Here is an 18,584-nt window from a genome sequence, read left to right on the forward strand (position 1 = left end):
AGATGTGCCTCTCGGTCGTATGGATGGGACCCAAGGGGGGAGGTATCCCGCGAGGGCTGAGAGATGCCGATACATATACATATCATTCTCGATCAACTTCTCTCGTTTCCGCCACCGAACCGTTCGCCGGTCGCCCACGTTTCTCTTTCCTGTCTGCCACCCAGTGGCCCAATCATCCGTATCGCAACGCGACACGACGCCGGTTTACTACCTAGTAATACGACCGTGACCCCCCCCCCCCCCCCGCGCGCGCACACCCACACCCACGCGTACTTGCACGCCGGGCTCGACAGCGAACACCTGTCCATCATGAAGGCTTCGACTGCGCTCCTGCTGGTTGGCTGGGCGGCTACCCGGGCTTTCTGCTACCCCGGACTAAGCCGCGCGATGGCCGAGCTCCAGGGCCTCGAGGGTGGCCAGTCTTCGCTGGGCAAGCGGTCGACCGAGGTCATAGGCGACCTAGCGAGCATGCCCGACGACGCGCTGACGCCGAGCGGGACGGCGATCAAGGAGATCCTAGCGGGCGGCAGCGCGAACGCGGACAGCACTACGTACACGCCGCCGGGGGACTTCCTGTCGGCCACGTGCCAGCGCATCCTCCTGTGCGTCTGGCACTGGGTCGTCGTCGAGCTGCGCGCCGCGTTCCGCGACGACGCCGGCTGCACGGCGCTGGCGCGCGGCGCCATCCGCCAGGGCTTCCACGACGCGGCGACGTGGGACCGGGACTCGGCGTACGGCGGGGCGGACGGGTCGCTGCTGCTCAACGACGAGGAGCTCGCGCGGCAGGACAACATGGGGCTGGCGGAGATCGCGGCGCAGACGCGGGCGTGGCACGCCAAGTTCGCGCCGTACGGGGTGGGGATGGCGGACCTGATCCAGACGGCGGCGCTGGTGGCGACGGTGTCGTGCCCGGGGGGGCCGCGGATCCGGGCGTTCGTGGGGCGGCGCGACGACGCGCGGCCGGGGCCGGCGGGGCGGCTGCCGCTGCCGTTCCAGGACGCGCCCGAGCTGCTCGCCCTGTTCGCGGCCAAGACCTTCACGCCGGGTGACCTGGTCGCGCTGCTCGGCGCGCACAGCGCGTCGGCGCAGCGCTTCGTCGACCCGGCGCGCGCCGGCACGCCGCAGGACTCGACGCCGGCCCGCTGGGACACGCGCTACTACGGCGAGACGCTCGCCGGCGACAACAGCACCATCCTCATCTTCCACAGCGACAGCAGCATCGCCGCGTACGCCGAGACGCGCGCGCGCTTCCGCCAGTTCGCCGCCGTCGGCGGCCAGATCCTGTGGAATCCCGTGAGTCTCTCCCCTCCTTCCCTCCCTTCCTCCCTCCCTCCGCTCTCTCTCCCCCATTAGCTAACGCACCGGCGCAGGCCTACGCGCAGGCGTATTTCCGCATGAGCATGCTGGGCGTCACCAACCTGAACAACCTCACCGAGATCACCTGGGTGCTGCCCCTGGCGCAATAGCAACCGTGCGAGTGCTCCCCACGGGGTTCTGGGATGCGGATGGTGAGACCGTCCGTGCATGCCAAGGAGGAGCGTGTGGGGGGGGCATCGTCATAGGTATACCTTACGCGCACCACGGCTGAGACAACGGTGGCGGCTGATCGTGGGTTCTTGGTAGTTTTAATACCCACACCGCGTACTTTCTCTCATATTACTTGGATTTGATCCTTGTGCACTCCGCTGTTTCGTTCCACGTGAGGTGATCTGAAGCCATCGTGTCGAAGGTATTCTGTGACGGTTGGATTATATCCTAGTATTGTCTGTTTTATGCTGTTGACTCGTCCCCCCGCGAGTACGCGAAGGTAGGGAGCAACTGAAACGAGGACAATGTCTGTCTGCATTAAGCCTGTAACGAAATTGGGGATTCTTACGTTTCTTTGTATGTTGTAAGTAGGTCGCTCTTCGCCTTCCGAGTCTCGCGTTCTTATCTCCTGTGAACGCTCCCTCTATTATTTCTTGATACTGACTTCTTTAACATACCCCCTTGACAAAAACGCTAAGATCTAACATGGGATTAGAACCGGAGGTGTGCTTGCTCGCCGGCATCCGGAACGAGATGAAGGACACGAGAATCTACTCGTATTGGCCGATGTGAGTTCTGCCGGTCTAGCTTTTTTTAAAAATCACTGACTTAATGCAGCTATGTCATCTACGGCCAGAAGCCTTATTGCTGGTTTGCCAGGGTTTGGGGATAGCCTTGTCGTTTGGGAGGCATGGCAAAGTGAATTTGGGTGTATGTATCGTCGTCGAATAGCAAGCAGAGCATCTTTTGCACAACTTGGAATTGAACGCTAGCATAAAAAAACACGGGACTCAAGCTCATGACTTTCTTCGAAGTGCGTTTCGGACATCCCGACTGCAGCCAAACCCTGCCCAGCTTCCTCCACCACAGCAAAAAGGAGACGAAAGAAGAAGAAAAATAAAAGACATTGCAGCATTTCCAAGCATTGCCAACGTCCCATATGGCTGGTCTTCGCTTCACCGGAGCTCTCGTACGAGATCTACGGCTACTAACTCAGGACACCACGAGAAGGTGCCAGCCAATCGTCCTGAATCAGCCAGAACTTCCTGACCGATACCTCCGCCGAAGACCACTTGCCCAAGGCTTCATAGGCTGCCCCAATTATGGTGAGTGGTGCCAAGAAACAAGCGAAAGAAAAATATCCAACTCACATTTACTGGGCGTTTGCCCGGATGGCAGCTCTTTTGGCCCGTACCACGGCTCTGGAGGCCTTCTGGAGGGCCCGCATCAGCCGGCGAAACTTGCCGTTATCGAGACTGTCGAGGACGTGGACAGCGTTCCAGGCGGCCAGGTGGCTGGCGCGGGCCCTCGCGAGTGCGGCGTCGGCGGAGACAACACGGCCAGATCGAAGTATCGGCCTAAGGGAAAGGCACGTTAACTAGATATTCGTTGAGAACACGCGTTTCTCCCATGGAGGTTGATTCATGACAGATCGCAGTCAGTCTGGACCAAGTCCCATCAATGTTGATGCATCGGCTCGGTCCAGTCTAGACCAATCGAGTCCGGCAAGGACTGGTGTGAAGAGCCGAGATGGGCGCAAAGGGACGGTGATAAGACCAGGCAGTACTCACATTGGTGGTGGCGATGGTAGTGGTGGTGGCAATGGTGGAGAGGAGGAGGACGAGGAGTACGAGGACGAGGAGTACGAGGACGAGGAGTACGAGGACGAGGAGTACGAGGACGAGGAGAAGAGAGGGCGAGACCGAGGCGGGCAGAGGACGGCCATCTTATTGACGTCCGTCACAGGAAGGAGGACTCTGTTTGACGGGGGAAGTTGTCTTGCGCTTTTATGCGCTGCGATCGGTTGCTTCCTTGCGTATTTGCCAGAGGGACACGGGCGAAACCACTTGACAGGGAAAGTTCAAATGATAGATGGCATCGCCATGGGACTCGATGACGCCTCGCGCCCGCTGCTTGTCGACCCGAAGTGCGTGACGCGAATGGCCCTCGAAGGCCACGCGTCGCCACAGTTCGACCACGCGAGGGCTCAAGTCCATATTCCATGTGCCGCGCCAGGCGACAGAGGCATGGTCCTTGCCCGTGTGGTGTATAAATGCACATGCATTCTCTGTGTGGCCATTCCAGAGGACTAGAGTCTGCAGTTTCGGCATCCGAAGCGCGGTAATACCAGCGTTGAACAGCAAGGCATCGATCTCCTTACGACTTCCCGTCTCTCGGAGAAGTTGCGATGTCAGCGCCAGTCACTCCAGGCGCTCCCAAGTCCAAGTTGGCGTGCAAGCCTGGAAGAAATCCCGGGCGTTGACCATGTAAGAGACGGAGAGCTGTTCAAGGTCGAGACTCCTTGCAGCAAAAGCCGCGCCAAGCTGGGGTTCTACGACGCGGGAGGCGCTCACTAGGATCGCCCCGGGGGCCGTGTGCGACAAAAAGGACCAGCTCCAGCTTGATGCGGGGACAGCGCCGCCCAGTGCTGCGACAATATCTTCGCTGAAATCTTCAAAAGCCGATATTCTCTTGAGAGTTTGGGGAAGGTGTCGCTTGACGAAACTTATGAGCTCTGCGACCCAGATCTTAGTGACCAAATGTGAAAAATGTGTGTGTGTATCTGTGTGTGTTTTTTTTTGGGGGGGGGAAGGTCTCGACACGTACTATTATCTTGGAGGACTCTCGATCGGTTAGCCCATTCCCTCCATGGCTCATAGATAAGGTGTTCCAAACGACCAAACTTGTTCAATATACGCCAAAGATCCCCAATCCTGATGCGACGACGTAATTGTCGACGTAGGATGAAACATGTGACGCCGTCGACTTGAGCAAGTTTTTCCTGGTTATGCAGCTGGAGCGGCTCGAAGAGCCCCCAGTATAGCTGACCTAGGGGGAGTCGTATGCTGTCGGCCATTGGCCCAATCGTGCTCTGGGTTGTGCCACTTGCGGTTGGTTTCCTGTGTAAAATGTGTAGAAGTTGCGTCTCCGTTACCGTCGTTACTGGAGGTGAAATAATAGTTCTTAAACCAGTGGTCCGAGTCGCTGGGAGAATAGGCGTTGAGCTCCAACGTCAAGCCATTCGCTAGCTTCCAGGTGCTGAGGATACGGAATAACTTTTCGATTCCCTTGGTAAAGACTAAGCTGTTTTGCCCTAACCGTTCGCTCTTTTCGCAAGTTCGGCATGTGTACTTCCGCAATTCGATATCGAGGCAAATATGGCGAACGAGCTCTCTCGGACGAACGATGATACGTTCAAAATCATTGAGGCAAGACGCTCGTAGCTTCAGCCGGTGGAAGTTTCGCCTCTCTATGACGGACTGCCATTCTTTGCAGACGGATGCGAAAGAAGCCCAGCCGGGATGCTTCTGCTGTGTAATCGCATCCAAAATCATGAGGCGAATCTCGGCGGGCAGAGACGTCCAGCAGACAGGTCGTTGTCTTGTCGAGCCGCGAAGTCTCATTCCATGGCGACTAGTAGTGCTGGAAGCGTCCTCCATGCCGGAAGGGAGGGGAGATGGCTGGTGTTGAAATGGAGGGTAGTGAGAGAGAAGGGAGATGATCGGGCCCGATGGCGATATCAATCTTACCGCGAACCTTCGGTACTGAGGATAGTTGATAAGGGCACAGAACCCAGACATCGCAGCCACACCTGGCCACCTGTGGCTATGTGGCACTAGGTATTAAGGGCTACGCAGAGGGGCATCGAATCATGCATTAGGGTATGCTAGGTATAATAATATAATCTATATCATTGTGTGTATTACTTATCTGTCACGTAAAACGTAGACGCCTACATTTACGCTTTGCGGTATGTAGGCATATAAGGGCTGGCTCAATTGGTATGTAACGTTATCTTTTATTTACTTACCTTAGAGCAACGCTCTGTATTTCGAGAGTCGTTCGCGTCTTACCTACCTACCTCTGCTCTTGGCCCTCTCTCATTTTCGTGAATTCCAACCCAATCTGGAAACGAGAGAGCCTCGGAGTCAATTGGGTCCCAGCGCAAGGCGGGTTTACATACCTACCTACCTGGATTCCATTCATGACGGTTCGTCCGTCTCGTTCGTGAACTTCAGCCCCCACTCCTTCTTATACCGCGCAAGCCTCTTCGCCGCAAACTCTGCCTCGGCAAATAGGCCAACCTCGTCTAGCAAGTCTATCACATTGTACGGGGCTCCCTCGGCTTGGGCTTCATGTAGGTGATACATGACACTCAAGTACTCGGGGACGGGGGCGTGGATGGCGAAGTGCGTGAGGCCGACGCAGATTCTCGCCCATACCTCGACCCAGGCGCCATCTAGCGTTCCCGCCGCTTGACGGAACTCTACAGTGTGTTGTTCGAAGGGGCGGCTCTGAGCTATGGGGCACGCGTACGAGTCGAAGTTGTAGTTCGGGCGCTCGTTCCTCGAGACTCGGTGAAGCAGTTGCAGCGTGCACGAGCTGCTTGCTGAGAATATCTCCGCGAGACCGGCAAAGACCCCGATGTCGGGCTCTGCCTTGCCATTAGGCCGCCATATGGCATGTTCCACATTGAATTCTCTGCGGATCCGATCTTGGTCCTCTGGTGTAAATACCGGAATCTTAAAATGGCCTAGACCCCGCCGGGGCCGCGTCGAAACATACGGAGCGCCTACGTCCGCGGCGATGCCTTCGTCGTCGGCCTTCGCTTTGTGTCTCTTTATACGAGACTCGATTTCCCAGTCCTCAAACAATGAAGCCAACTCAAGTTCCGACGCCGACTCGTCGTAGGTCTTGCGGGTCTCGTTGTTTTTCCGTTCATCTTCGGCATGGTCTCGCCAAATGAAAGGCTCGTAATGGCCGGGTGCTCTAGTTGCTTCGAAAGCCTCGATGTGATGCCGGCTACGATTGTCGCGCCGCCACTGTATTGGCAGTTCCCCGTGCCGCGTCCCGGCGAAAACATATCGAGTGCAGAATTTGTCACGCGTTCCATGGCTTCCCGCAAAATAACCCTTACTGCTTTTACCATGTGATAATGCACTCCCCTCCCTTATGTTCTGCGTGTAGTAATTGTATCTCCGGTGTGGTGGGTGCAAACAGCTCAGCAGCGGGTCCGCAGCCCAGAAAAATCCGAGGGCTCGCCGGATGTGCTCGAGCGTCATGTCGTTGTCGCCGTCGCCTACATGGACATGGAATCCGCAGGATGTGTTGGTCAAGATTCTGTAATTCGACTTCAGTAGCTCACAGACATAGCGAAGTACCTTGAAGACCACAGGAGTGTTGGCCCTTTCAGCCGGCGACGTTATCTCAACTCCCGTCCAGTGATACCCCTGAATCTCAGGGTGTCGGATACTGCGATCATCTTTTACCACCCAAGTCTGGGAGACGCTTTGAGGGGTTAGGCTGGCAGGGAGGCCGTGGGCGACGAGCGTCTGTAGGATGTGACTTCGTACACAATCATCCTCATAATAGTAAGGTTCATCTCGTTTCTGGGCGGGTAACTTGAGAAGTGGTGGCAGCTGACCTGCCAGGCTTTGATGAATATCAGGTTCATCATCCCATATCCATGCAATGACCATCTCAAGCTCGATACCAAATGTTCGGGCCCGTGGCCGCGGATATACCTGATCCGTAGCGCACATTGTAGGATATCGAGTCGGCGAGGTTTCGGTATAGTATCCGAGGCGTACGTGTCGACAGATGACAATCAGAGCGAAGGGACAAAGACGGTTATCTTATGCAAGGTCACTCAACACGTCTATTTTCTCACAAGGGCATTGTTTACAAAGAGAGACAGTATTCGTCAATAACATCAGGCTAACCCCGAATACAAGGAAGCACGGATCCATGACCTGCACGAAAGACGCCCGGAGAACGTAGGAGGAGTACGATACTTCGCTGCCCAGTCCGATTAATACCCATATATCAGCCTAACCACCTTCGGTGTAATAGGCAGAATTATTGCTCGCGGCATTCCCTGGTTCATGTCGACATCCACCTGTCGTCCGCATCGTCTGTCACTGCAGAATGGACAGGGTACTTCTCCACCCACCGGTCAACCGTGTATCGCATAGCACGAGTGTCATAAAACTCATCTAGGGCCTGGTTGAGATCTAGGCGGAGTTGGCATTAGTTTTGCTTCGTGCTTAGACGTTGGTGATACGATCTTTACCCCGAAGTGGCATGCCACGCGACGGCTGTAGAGAGAACCGAGATGAGCTTTCGTTGATCAAGGTGAGGTGGCTCGGGATGAACGTCCCTTCGCAGCTAAGTTTAGCTAATGTTTGTTGGTATAGATGAAGTTCTATTACCTTTCGGGATGCTATATATGTAAGGGGCATAGACTGACTTGTCGGCCATCATCATCTCGGCGATGAGCAGCTTCATCAAGGTTCCGGCGTAGCAGCTCTCTCATTACGACAGTGTTTGGGGATAAGACAACGCCGTTTGAGACACCTACGTCTATCAGCGCTGGATATTTCTCAAGAGGTGGGGGGGGCAAAGTGACCAACGCGAATCATCGGAGACGCTGGGATACACGAGGCCGTTTTCCTTTACACTAATGCTATCCTTGATGGAGTCGCGTGGTCTAACTCGGGCGATCTCGTTATATAAGTTTGATTTCTCACTTATGCCGTAATGCTGCCCGAACCTTGCCCTCCAGAGCCGCAGACAGCCTGCCGCCTTACAGGTGGTAAGCCGGCACTAAATAAACAGGGCGGACATAGGGGAGGCACTGGGTGCCCCAAGCTTATGGTTTAGTCAATTGGCAGTGTTCTGTAACCGAGAGGATGCAATGAACCGGAAACTCTTCGCGAGGGCTTCGACAGGGGGTCGTTTTGGGCGACTCCGACTTTGAAGCCAACACAAGGGTTCTCTTTTCTGCCACCAAATGCTGCACACTATGTTTCTATATACGTGACCTTGATTGATCGTACCCATAATACATGATACATACCTTTACAATATTAGATATATCCCTTATATAGCGAAAGGATCGGAACCCATTAAAGCCGATATCGATATTTTAACTCCTCCGGCCTCCCAAGACCGAAGGAAGTAACGCCAGCCAGAGAGTGATGGCTGACAGTTGATGTGGTCATAGGAAGAGAGGCCAGTGGTAGGTATAGGTATATATTTGTGTGAATGGGCATGATCGCACGACTTTTTCACGGGGCCCTATGTTTGAGGCTACATTATCTCGGACTGTCCTGGTTATTGACTCAATCCCCGAGTAGGCAGCCCGTAACTTTATATTTGTATATTATGAATCCGTAAGCAGTCTTGGAGGTCATACAGTAGGATGTCACCCTGGACAAGTAAGATACAGGAGAGGGAGGGGGAGGGAAAGCGGTGATCACACGCGACGAAATTCAGCGAGCCAAGCTTTGATTTGCACGCCCGCCGGCAAGCCCGGTCTAGGCGATAGCCGTACCGGGTCTTAAAAAGGGGTAGCATCAACACTCCACCCAAGACGTTCATGCAGTAAAGCGCACAGGTCACGCGGCGAATTGGACAACGGCATTAAAGGGTGTCCCATGGACGAGTCTTGCAGAGCAGCAGTTTATAGGTGACTGTTGGTTAACAGGCAGCATTTTCTCTGCATAATAGTACGCAGCTGCTAGGCCTGCAGCTAGGAACTACATTGCCCTCGCAGAGCGTACCGACATGTCTGCTTTATCGCCTCCGTACACTTTCTGAACATCTACGCGCGCAAATATTTCCCTGGCCCGGTGAGAAAACCCTCCGTTCATTTGCCACCAGAAGGGATCTCAAAAAACACCATTGGCGACGTGTCATGACCACGATAGGGTGCGTCCAGTCGGTAGTACGCCTTCCGCTCAAACTGCACAACGGCACCTTTTGGCAGGTCCACCACGTTGCAGTCAGCGAAGGCGCGAGTTGTGAACTGCGTTGTGGGCGTAAGGCACTCCTCGAGCACATCCGAAGGCTCGAGCTTGTCTTTGGTGATAAGATGGTCAAAGGCCATCAGCTCCACCGGGACCATGTTCTCTTCCACGGCCGCCAGCCACGTAATCTTCTTGGTCTTCTTGAAGTCGCGCGAGTCGAGGTCCAGCTCTAGGGCCAGGCGTTTCACGACAGAATGCGGACCGCTGCCCTGGCCGTGGTCGTCGGCAGTGGCCGCGCCGGCGTCACCAGTACCACGCGGCTGGATCCTAGAGATGTCCCGAACCGTGGCGTTGCCCCAGTTCATCAGTGTGACCACCTCTCCGATCTCTAGGCTCTGTGCATCGGACTGCTCGAGTATGATGATCCTGTCCGTCTTGACCTTCCGAGTGCCCAGGCTCAGGTTCTTGACGTACTTGGGCACGTCTGATGCGGCGGCATCAACAGGCGTGCCATCGCGGTGACTCACATCACAGTACACGACGTCGTCGGCCGCGATGGCAGTATGCCGGGGAGCTACAGGGTCGATGTACTTCCTGTTGGTGGCCCAAAAGGTGCCCCACTCCAGGTTGAGGATGTTACGGCTGGGACCCTGCCTCAAGATGAACTCGCGGAGGGCGGGCACGGCCATGCCGCGGCGGATGATGCCTCGAACCGTGGGCATGCGCGGGTCGCTCCAGTCCCAGACCTTGCCCTCCTTCACTATGCGCGTGAGCTTCCGTTTCGAGAGGACGGTGCGCACAAAGTTCAGACGACTGAAGTCCCAGATGGGCACCGGGCGCAGGCCGAGGGCCTGCTGTATCCATTCGTACTGGGCATTGCGATCACGGTACTCGTTGGTGCGGAGGGCCAAGGTAACGCCCTCGATGGAGTCCAAGATGGGCGCACAGAAGTCGTACGTTGGATACACCTTCCAGCTCGTGCCCGTACGGTGGTGTCGGGTGAGGTTGCACCGGTAAATGACGGGATCGCGCAGGGTGCCGTTGGGGCTATCATAGGCGATGCGAGCACGGAGACACCATCGCTGGCCCTCGGCGGATCCCGTTCGCATCTCCTGGAAGCGTTCCAGCGTTTCTTGGATACCCATATCTCGGTGCTTGGAGGGAAGCCGATTCTTCCTGCTCTCGTCGCCTTTGCCGAGCTCCGAGTCGTCGGCAAAGGCCTTGCCGTCTCGGATCATCTGGACAGCCAGGTCGTACATCTGCGGAAAGTAGTCGCTGGAATAGCTCGTCTTGTCGGGAACGATGTCTAGCAAGGCCAAGTCCTCGGCGATAGCGTCTTGGAAATCCATCGACTCGTTTGACGGATTAGTGTCGTCAAACCGACAGATGAGAACGCCGCCAGGATTCCGGTGGGCAAAGTAGTCGTTGAGAAGCGCTGCCTTAGCATGCCCGATATGAAGATAGCCGGAGGGCTCGGGAGGAAACCGGGTAACCATGGGACCGTCAACTTCCGGCAAAGCCACCACGTCGAAGCTGGCGCCAGCCGCCGAAGCGGCGGCTATTGCTCGAGTGCGTTCCTTGACGTCGGCAGCAGTGAAATCGGTGAGCACGTCCGCGAACCACGGGTTAGAAGCCTCGATAAAGTGGTACCACCGCGAGACATTGCAGTACACCTTCTTGGCCAGGGACAGGGCAATAGGATTGCCTCGGATGGTTGCCCACACGGCAATGTCGGCGGGGGAAAGGTCGTAGCGGACGATATAGGTGCGTAGGGTCAGATGAGACTCGATCTCTAGGAGTGACTGGTTCAGGTTCTGAGGGTTTCTCACGGCCAAGTCGTAGCTACGTCGAACCCACTCTTGGACCTGGTAAGGACATGGTGATCAGAACGAGACGGCAGCTGGTCAGAGAGCTCAGCACTTACCGAGGCGCTTTGCGGGGGCGGTAGCTTCAATGTAGAGGACACCAGCTGCTCCATGACATCCCGGTCACTCCAGGTTGTTCCCTCGGCTCCAGGAGAGGTAAGCTGGACAGAGGCGCCATTGCGAAGGGAGGCAGCTCGAGTATACGTCTTGGAAAGTGGTAGCCAGCTTGAGGGAAGCGACTCGTTTCGTTCCAGGTAGCTCGCCAACAGCAAGCTGGGCAGAACAAGAGCCAGCGGGGCTTTAGTGGCCGCTTCGAAATGAGCCATCTTGCTACAGTTGACTGACTCGGTTTAGAGAGATGGAGGGGAGAAGAGGAAAACCAGATTTCAGACTCGTGAGACCTACCACCTATTAACCCCGCAACGCACGTGTCATAATGGTACCTGAAGGTGGCGGGGTACGCGATACGTACAACTTATGCACTAACAGAAAATCATAGATTGAATATTAAATAAAGAATACCTACGTCTAAGAATATGGATGGGGCCTGTCCAGGTGCATCTCCTCTGCCTCGAACCAATCTCTTCGCCAACTTTGACCTTTACCAAGGTTACAAAAGTTGACCGATTGCTCAAAGATCAATCAGCTGAAGGCTTATACCTACATATACAGCTGCAGCGTTAAGGCCGTCTAACAGCTTGATCGAGACCGAGGTCATCGATATCCCCATCAACAAGATCTATCCTCGAAAATGAGTGTCACGTGTGAATGTCCCCACTCAACCTGCGATCGTTGGTTTTCTGGTAAAAGGTAGATGGACAATCATTATCAAGAACAGCACGCAAACGCCGAAGACGGGCATGTATGTTCCAAACATCTTTGCGGCAAATCGTTTGTTTCGTTAGAAGATCTGAAGAAACACATTCGGCGTCATCGAACTCACCGGTGGGAAGTGTCCGCGGAGTTTATGTTCTAAGGCGCAATATCAGTCAAGGAAGGTCCTGGAGGCAGTCCATTATCCTGCAGCATTTAAAAACCACTACAAGCTAGGGGAATATATTGATCAACATCACAAATGCCCTGAGGACGGTTATGCAGTACCGGATATGAGATATCGCAGATGCCTTAGCTTGAGCAAAGGTATATAGATAGCGTGTAACAGAGTGCCCTGCACCTCTTGCCAGACCGCAGGGCTCGGGTGTGAGTCGCCGCCCGCACACATCAGGCTTGCCAAAATATATGGCGTAGACAATCGCAGGTTTTCTGCACTTGCAAACAAGAGCTGCCGGAATCGGCCAACACGTGTTACCACTGCAGTATCAACGGCTTGGATTGTGATCGAGAGAGGCCTTGTTCCGAGTGCATAGCAGCTAGAAGAGGATGCCGAGAAAGTCCGAGCATAAAATGCAACAAGGTCACTCAACTAACGTATTCGTACCCTAGGTATTTAGGCAAGGCGCCTCGTAGCAAACGAAAAGATCTTTTAATAAGGTCTCAGACTAGCCTAACTAGTCCCCTATACCTTATTCTAACTTCTAACCAGATTAGACGATTATACTAAGCTTTTTCTCTATTAATTAAATAGGATACTGTAGTGGTGCAGTGGATCTAGGCCACGTAGCCTTTTCGATGTCTATTTATATGAGTCGCGCACTCATATTTTCATTAGTGAGACTTAGACCTGTAGCCATCACTAGTTACAGCTATTCACTCCTTTTGCCATGCCTTTTCTCGCCATCCTCGTTGCCCTTTTCTAGTCTCCTTCCCTTTCCTAGCTGCCGTTTCAGCTAGCCGATCAACCGATTACAGCTGTTTACAACTGTAATCTTGGTTGATCGGCACTGAGCCAGTTGTTGGCAGTTGGGTAGCCCTTTTCGTGCCTCTGTCAGCGTGCCCACGCTGCTCCTGTTCAATAAATCTATATTTCTTTATATATTCTATAGATTATCTAAATTTAATCCTATTAAAATTAAAATTTTTCGAAAGTTCAAATTACTAACCTATATATTAATTTTAATTACTAATTAATTAAATTTATAATATTAAACGTATTATATTTTATCATTTTTTATCTTTATATTTAAGTATTAATTTTTTTTCATTAAATATAGATTTTATACTTAATTTAAATATAATAAATCTTAAGCTTAACTTTAAATTAAACTTATTTTAAAATGATAATATTATTATAAACCTTTACAATTAATCTAGAATTAATTTAAAAGTATAAAAGTTATAAAATTTTAAATTAAGAACATATAAGAACGTTATAGAAAAAGAACAAATATTACTCTTAACTTATTAAAGATTAATTTTTAATTGATTTTAAATTATATTACGTAAAGAGCCACCTATACATGGCTGCCTACCTCTTCTCTAGTTGCTCGCCTACTTAACCTAGCTCCTAGCTCCCTATTATCTATATATAGGTAGCTCATATCTCCTTTATTCATTTCCTTCCTTCTTAAATAGTCAGTCAATTCACCTTCTTCTTTTCACATTCCGTTGCTCTCAGAAGCAACCTCAGTGCCTACGTAGCTCTCCTGATCTACAGAATAATTCGCATTACGAGCAACTCATCTCCTCCTTTCCCCTCTGACCCTTATCATCCCCACCCCCCTTTATCCTTTCCACCCTAGGCAGCAACCATGAGAAGACTTTCTGGCGCAAGCATGGTTCTTTCCTCCTCGCTTCCTCTTTATTTATCCCGTTCCAGGTTTACGAGGTCGCAAGAGAGGAACGGGAAAAGACAAGGAGCTGCTAAGCCGCCTACTGGAATGCTCAGATAATTGACCTTAAGGGAAACTCGTGACGACAAAGGAAATCAAAACGAAGCGCGATGGCACTCCCCGAGCAAGTATTGCCTAAGGTATCTTCCATGCTCCCCCTGAGACCTCTTACCCTTTCTGCGAATTTGGTATCTTCCTCTCTCGTCGCCCCATTACTCCCTCGATATGGAAAAGAAGAAGAAAAACATAGCGCATAACGAAAAGGAGGTCGACTGCGATAGTACCGCGGAACCGTTCTTCTGTTTTGTCGAACCTAATAGTAACACACAAGAAGCCAGGGCTACGTCTCTTAAATTCTTGGGCCGCCTGCCTCGTTAGAGCGGCGATAGCCCCTGTATTTGCCAAATGTTTCACGGGGAGAGTTTCGAAGAGAAGAGCATTGTGTTGGACTGTAGACGTCGAACATCGAGAAAACTAGATTCCAGTCTGGCTCTCGCCGAGAAAGAAAAACTGAACGAAATTTTCTAATGGTATCATCGGAATACGGGGGATAGACGAAGTTTAAAAGAAAAACTAGGCGTATTAAAGAGCATCCAATGCGGGTTATGCCGGATGCTACAAATGAGAGTAATGAGATGTGTTGGAGACGACCCGAGGAATGGGAGTAAATGATCCGCGTCGTTTTAGAGCCAATTCCTCATCCTGAGAAACCAACTCTAGCGGCGTCTAGGAGGGGTTGGAGTTCCGGGTCCGGAGGTACCCTCCATGTTACCCGTTAACTCGGCAACACGGGCCTTGATGCGCGCCACACGGGACTCGATGGCTTCGACGGGTTAGCAATTATATCGAGTTCCATAAAAGGACAGAGAGCACTACTTACTCTCTTCACCACTGCCGCTAGTGTCATCGCCGTCTGTGGTCTTGCTGTATGCACCTCGACTCTGCTCCTCGCTCTGTCGGGCGGCGCGATCGGCCGCGTTTTTCCGAATAGCGGCCCATCGGTCCTGCCTCGGAACGGTCGGTGACGGCGCACCTACGTCGTCGTCCTGCTCAGCCGGGGGATGTCGGCTAGGGTGCCTAGCGATCGGCGGCGGGGCAGCGCTGTCAACGCTTTGATCCTCATCGGGGACGAAGGCGGGTTGGTCTAGGAGCGGACCTTGATCGAAGCGAGAAAATTCGTGGCGAGCCTCGGCGGCATCCGCGGTATCAACGCGAGAAAGATTGTCGTCGATCGATGGGTCGTACGCCGGCTCGGGGCCCGCCGGTGTGATGGGTGTCTGCGTGGGTGTCTTGTCCTCGGGTCGTTCCCTAGGGGTCTTGAGGCTGGCGTCAGAATGAGCTGCATCCGGAGGGGCGGGTAGCGAGCGCTGTGCCGCGGGTGCCGTAGAAGGGGCGCCGGCCGCCTCGGGCGTTTGAGGCGGATTTGCAGCTAGCATTTTGTTCACTTCAGCAGCGGCATTCTCTGGCAGCTTGGATTGTCGATTCTTGTTTCGACTAAACAGCTTCTTGAAACCGCTGGGTTTCTTTTCCTCCTTGTGCAGCTTCTTGTGTTTTTTGTTATCAGGGCTGACCGGCTCGGGAGAGAGCATGTTTTCCCGAGTCGCCTCCATGCTCTCCTCTGCACGTGGAGTGGGGGGCAACGGCGAGTTCCGGCCGGCGGGTTCCAAACGCTCAGCAGTACGGATAGGTTTGAGGGGATTCGGTTTCTTCTCGGGAACTGGAGCCGGGGTTTGAGCCGGGGTACCACCTGATGCCGCTGGCTTTTGCTCGGGCTCTGGTGAGCCTTGAGGCACAGCAGCCGAAGACGGGGCGTGTTCTACGGCGTCCGGATTGGGACCGCTGCCATTAGCTGCCGGTCCACTCGCGCCGGCAGGGTTAGACGCTAAAAGTGATGTTTGAGACACACCACGGCCGGCAAATGCATTTCCCAGATAGGCTTCGCGAATAGCTTCTTTATCGTACTTGTTCGCCCACTTCATCGCTGGCGAAGCTGCATTCATGATGCTCGGCTGTAGGGTAAGGACGCTGTTAGTCTTTTCCTTCATTAGCTCAACGTCTGTACGCCCGCGCCGCTCAATTTTGGGTTCCGGCTGCTTTTCCTGAAGTTGTTTTGCCTGTAGTCTCTGTGCGGCTGCCTGGATCTTGGCTTGTTGATCAGGCCCGATGCTCGTCTTACTCGAGCCAAGACCAGCCGGTACACCGGGCCTCAGACGATTATCGGTGCCCGGCTTCGCAGACGACTTGCTACGAGTGACGCCTTTGTTGCGCCTCGTCCAACTGAAGAACCCCTTCTTCTCCGCGATATAAGCTCCGGCATCGAGTTCAGGGGCCGCACCTTTCACCATCTCTTCCATCAAGAGCCACCGGCCCTCGCGGATGACGGTCTCGAGAACGGTACATCGGCCAAAGGCAGATTTGCGATCTGCAGTTTCCTCAGGAGCTAAACTATTCATCCACACCCACCAGAACGCGTCGTCCAGGTCGATTCGAGTGATGCTGGCGAGTTCTGCGGGCTCCAATTTACGATCGCTCTCTAGGCGCGGGCGGTGCGACTGCGAGCTCCGTTGCCTGACTGCTGTCTCGATTGGCGGTAGGATCTTGTCCGGAGGTAACAGGAGATTCGTGGGGCTATTGGGCGAATCATTGACGAATCCAGAGGATAGAAAATCTGCCCAGGAGGGCGTCGTTGGTCTCCCCAGGTTGGCCCCCGACGCAGGCATAGTCCGCAGTCCACGAGGATTGCGTGCCTGGCTAATCTTGGCCAACTCTGCGTCCTCATCCTCTTCCTCCAGGGCATCTCCGAAGCCGATGTCCTCGAAGCGCGACCACGAAGCATCCCGAAGGCCAGTAGAATGCTTGGAGCTGGACACGTGAGACTGGTTCGCAAGAGAAATCGCTTTAAGAACTCTCCGACATTCCTCGGTCAGGGCGGTCACGGGGTCTTCGTATTCCGAGAATTCTCGGAGCGCTCTGTCGTCATCCCGGTACTGGAAGTTGTTGGCTCGGCGCAGGAGCGCAAACGGCGTCGGAGACACTGTTTCCACGATCATAACCACCTTATACGTCGACGACATCATCAATGACGGCGTTTGCGGGGGGTACTCGGTTTCCTGCAGTAGTTTCTGCAAGGACATCGGAAGCATGGATATACCTGCACGAGCCTGTTGGGGAGAGAGGGACCTTAAATAGGCGAAGAACAGGTGGCTCGTCGCATCCGCAGCGCTAGGGGCTCATTAGTTGACCGATGCGAGGAGATTGATTTCGGGGACGCGCGAACCTCAGCCACGACTTATATCCGCCCTCGAAACCACTACCCGTATCCCCATATTCAAAGGCCCACCACGCCGCCATACGGGATAGCTTGCGGCCGCTGAGGCCGTTCGATTTACCGTGTGCCGCGATAGCTGAGAGCAGATCGAAATAGTCGAAAATGATGTGAGAGCGCGCTTGGTTTTCCACGCTTAGCGGAATAAAGGTCGAAAAGGAGTCGCGAGCCATGTTCGAGTCTACATCGTTCGTTTGCCCTTAGCATATATTTCGCATTCCTGCTTCTTTGCGAGGGGTACGTTATCCAGACATACCTTGCTCGCCGACCTTGAACAGCTCGTAGGCATCCCAGCCTACGAGACCGCCCGGCAGCCTGCTCCAGCACCATTTAAGAACGCCAGAGATGACCTGGTGGTTTGTTAATCACGGGACCCTGCGAGCCGGCGCATTTCGACGTGACGAGACGTACCATGGGTGCCACCATGCGTAACTCTTGGGCAAGAGGGTCACCAGACAGGTTCTGATCGCCATCGAAGAAGTGGCGGATAAAGGTGCGCACAGCGCTAGGGTCAGAAGTCGGGCGAAAAGGGAGAAGAAGAAAGGGAAGATCGAGGGCTACGCGTCACGGACTGGTTAGCCTAGGCTCGCGAGGACGAGGGCGCGTCAGGTTGAATCCCACCTCTGGCTTTGAGTTCCTCCGTACAACGCGCAACGAGCTCTTGGACTTCCTCCGGTTCTACCGACGTCCTGGTGTATGCGTCCTCCCACCGTGGCCTATGGGACAATTGGTGAGTCAAGTTGTCGAGATGGGGGTTTTTCCTAGACTTCAGTTTCGAAGGGTTGTCTTTGCCCCTTATTCTCGAAAAGAGGCTCGGCATCGTGATTGGCAGACTCGAGGTCGACGTCTGGATGGGTTAAGAAATTCCGGGTTTACACCATGTAGGTTGAAGTCGAAGAATGGAAGGGAGAGCGAGACACCCGAATCAGTGGTTTTTGGCAGGCGGTCAATGTTTTTTTTTTCTCCCTCGCTGCAGCACGGGCTAACTAACATATGGGATGATTGTGAGGGAAGAGGAAGAACTGTCCAATTTGCGTTGACAGGGAGTGGGGGTTGGGTATCAAGTGGTAAGTAATAATAACATCGATTGGTATTGGCAATGGAGCTCGTTCGACCTATCTGGGCGTGTATTGAATGCAAAGCGGCTGGGTTAGTTCTTCGTTGCTGGCGGGAAAACACAGAAGACCGGGGTGTGTGGGCATTGATTAAGTATGGGTGGGATCCACGCCTCGCCTGGCGACAGGAAAAGAGATAGGAAATAAGAGAATGGAACGACCAAACAACTGGGACTGAGGCCTTCACCGAGAGAGAGGGAGAGATGTGAGGCGACAGGACGAAGGGGTATCAAAATGCACAGGAGGGTTCGGAGCGACCCAAGCTGCGAGGC

The 18,584-nt window shown here is 53.7% G+C and overlaps 7 protein-coding genes across 7 annotated transcripts; 2 read left to right on the top strand and 5 right to left on the bottom strand.

Moving 5' to 3' along the window:
- Positions 1–309: 309 nt before the first annotated feature.
- On the top strand, positions 310–1,466 carry GGS23DRAFT_606330 (putative class II peroxidase; the record flags this gene model as incomplete). Its single annotated transcript, XM_051519892.1, has 2 exons — positions 310–1,293; positions 1,371–1,466. 2 exons carry the CDS (start codon positions 310–312, stop codon positions 1,464–1,466), a joined length of 1,080 nt encoding a protein of 359 aa, XP_051370180.1.
- A 547-nt stretch (positions 1,467–2,013) lies between these two features.
- GGS23DRAFT_598623 (uncharacterized protein) lies at positions 2,014–3,292 on the top strand (the record flags this gene model as incomplete). Its single annotated transcript, XM_051518810.1, has 6 exons — positions 2,014–2,096; positions 2,146–2,178; positions 2,619–2,633; positions 2,707–2,877; positions 2,966–3,199; positions 3,274–3,292. 6 exons carry the CDS (start codon positions 2,014–2,016, stop codon positions 3,290–3,292), a joined length of 555 nt encoding a protein of 184 aa, XP_051370181.1.
- Positions 3,293–3,314: 22 nt separating this feature from the next.
- On the bottom strand, positions 3,315–4,931 carry GGS23DRAFT_606331 (uncharacterized protein; the record flags this gene model as incomplete). The annotated part of the gene is made up of 3 exons (XM_051519893.1): positions 3,315–3,690; positions 3,733–4,032; positions 4,357–4,931. 3 exons carry the CDS (start codon positions 4,929–4,931, stop codon positions 3,315–3,317), a joined length of 1,251 nt encoding a protein of 416 aa, XP_051370182.1.
- A 328-nt stretch (positions 4,932–5,259) lies between these two features.
- On the bottom strand, positions 5,260–6,836 carry GGS23DRAFT_576945 (uncharacterized protein). Its single transcript, XM_051516891.1, has one exon. It carries the CDS (start codon positions 6,588–6,590, stop codon positions 5,511–5,513), a length of 1,080 nt encoding a protein of 359 aa, XP_051370183.1. The 5' UTR covers positions 6,591–6,836; the 3' UTR covers positions 5,260–5,510.
- Positions 6,837–7,167: 331 nt separating this feature from the next.
- GGS23DRAFT_576950 (uncharacterized protein) lies at positions 7,168–8,147 on the bottom strand. Its single transcript, XM_051516892.1, has 4 exons — positions 7,941–8,147; positions 7,740–7,884; positions 7,601–7,687; positions 7,168–7,541 (listed from the first exon to the last, which is right to left on the bottom strand). Exons 2-4 carry the CDS (start codon positions 7,813–7,815, stop codon positions 7,411–7,413), a joined length of 294 nt encoding a protein of 97 aa, XP_051370184.1. The 5' UTR covers positions 7,816–7,884; positions 7,941–8,147; the 3' UTR covers positions 7,168–7,410.
- A 455-nt stretch (positions 8,148–8,602) lies between these two features.
- On the bottom strand, positions 8,603–11,598 carry GGS23DRAFT_576952 (glutamyl-tRNA synthetase). The gene is made up of 2 exons (XM_051516893.1): positions 11,203–11,598; positions 8,603–11,143 (listed from the first exon to the last, which is right to left on the bottom strand). The coding sequence occupies exons 1-2, from the start codon at positions 11,467–11,469 to the stop codon at positions 9,179–9,181; spliced, it is 2,232 nt and encodes a 743-aa protein (XP_051370185.1). The 5' UTR covers positions 11,470–11,598; the 3' UTR covers positions 8,603–9,178.
- A 2,821-nt stretch (positions 11,599–14,419) lies between these two features.
- On the bottom strand, positions 14,420–18,281 carry GGS23DRAFT_152072 (DUF1708-domain-containing protein). The gene is made up of 6 exons (XM_051511370.1): positions 17,819–18,281; positions 17,609–17,754; positions 17,454–17,547; positions 17,150–17,378; positions 14,753–17,094; positions 14,420–14,695 (listed from the first exon to the last, which is right to left on the bottom strand). The coding sequence occupies exons 1-6, from the start codon at positions 18,015–18,017 to the stop codon at positions 14,589–14,591; spliced, it is 3,117 nt and encodes a 1,038-aa protein (XP_051370186.1). The 5' UTR covers positions 18,018–18,281; the 3' UTR covers positions 14,420–14,588.
- Between the last annotated feature and the right edge of the window lie 303 nt (positions 18,282–18,584).

Source organism: Durotheca rogersii, assembly GCF_024521655.1.
Source record: "Durotheca rogersii strain YMJ 92031201 chromosome Unknown GGS23scaffold_18, whole genome shotgun sequence".
Lineage (NCBI taxonomy): Eukaryota > Fungi > Ascomycota > Sordariomycetes > Xylariales > Xylariaceae > Durotheca > Durotheca rogersii.

What these genes read in the sequence shown, in the direction of transcription:
- GGS23DRAFT_576945 (XM_051516891.1), bottom strand. Translation starts at nt 6,590, where the DNA reads ATGACGCTCGAGCACATCCGGCGAGCCCTCGGATTTTTCTGGGCTGCG.
- GGS23DRAFT_576950 (XM_051516892.1), bottom strand. Translation starts at nt 7,815, where the DNA reads ATGAAGCTGCTCATCGCCGAGATGATGATGGCCGACAAGTCAGTCTAT. An exon ending in CATATATAGCATCCCGAAAG is followed by an intron (nt 7,688 to 7,739) that starts GTAATAGAACTT and finishes TTAGCTGCGAAG; the next exon opens with GGACGTTCATCCCGAGCCAC. An exon ending in GCGTGGCATGCCACTTCGGG is followed by an intron (nt 7,542 to 7,600) that starts GTAAAGATCGTA and finishes AACTCCGCCTAG; the next exon opens with ATCTCAACCAGGCCCTAGAT.
- GGS23DRAFT_576952 (XM_051516893.1), bottom strand. Translation starts at nt 11,469, where the DNA reads ATGGCTCATTTCGAAGCGGCCACTAAAGCCCCGCTGGCTCTTGTTCTG. An exon ending in CGCCCCCGCAAAGCGCCTCG is followed by an intron (nt 11,144 to 11,202) that starts GTAAGTGCTGAG and finishes TGTCCTTACCAG; the next exon opens with GTCCAAGAGTGGGTTCGACG.
- GGS23DRAFT_152072 (XM_051511370.1), bottom strand. Translation starts at nt 18,017, where the DNA reads ATGCCGAGCCTCTTTTCGAGAATAAGGGGCAAAGACAACCCTTCGAAA. An exon ending in GGAGGAACTCAAAGCCAGAG is followed by an intron (nt 17,755 to 17,818) that starts GTGGGATTCAAC and finishes CGTGACGCGTAG; the next exon opens with CCCTCGATCTTCCCTTTCTT. An exon ending in TAGCGGCAGTGGTGAAGAGA is followed by an intron (nt 14,696 to 14,752) that starts GTAAGTAGTGCT and finishes AACCCGTCGAAG; the next exon opens with CCATCGAGTCCCGTGTGGCG.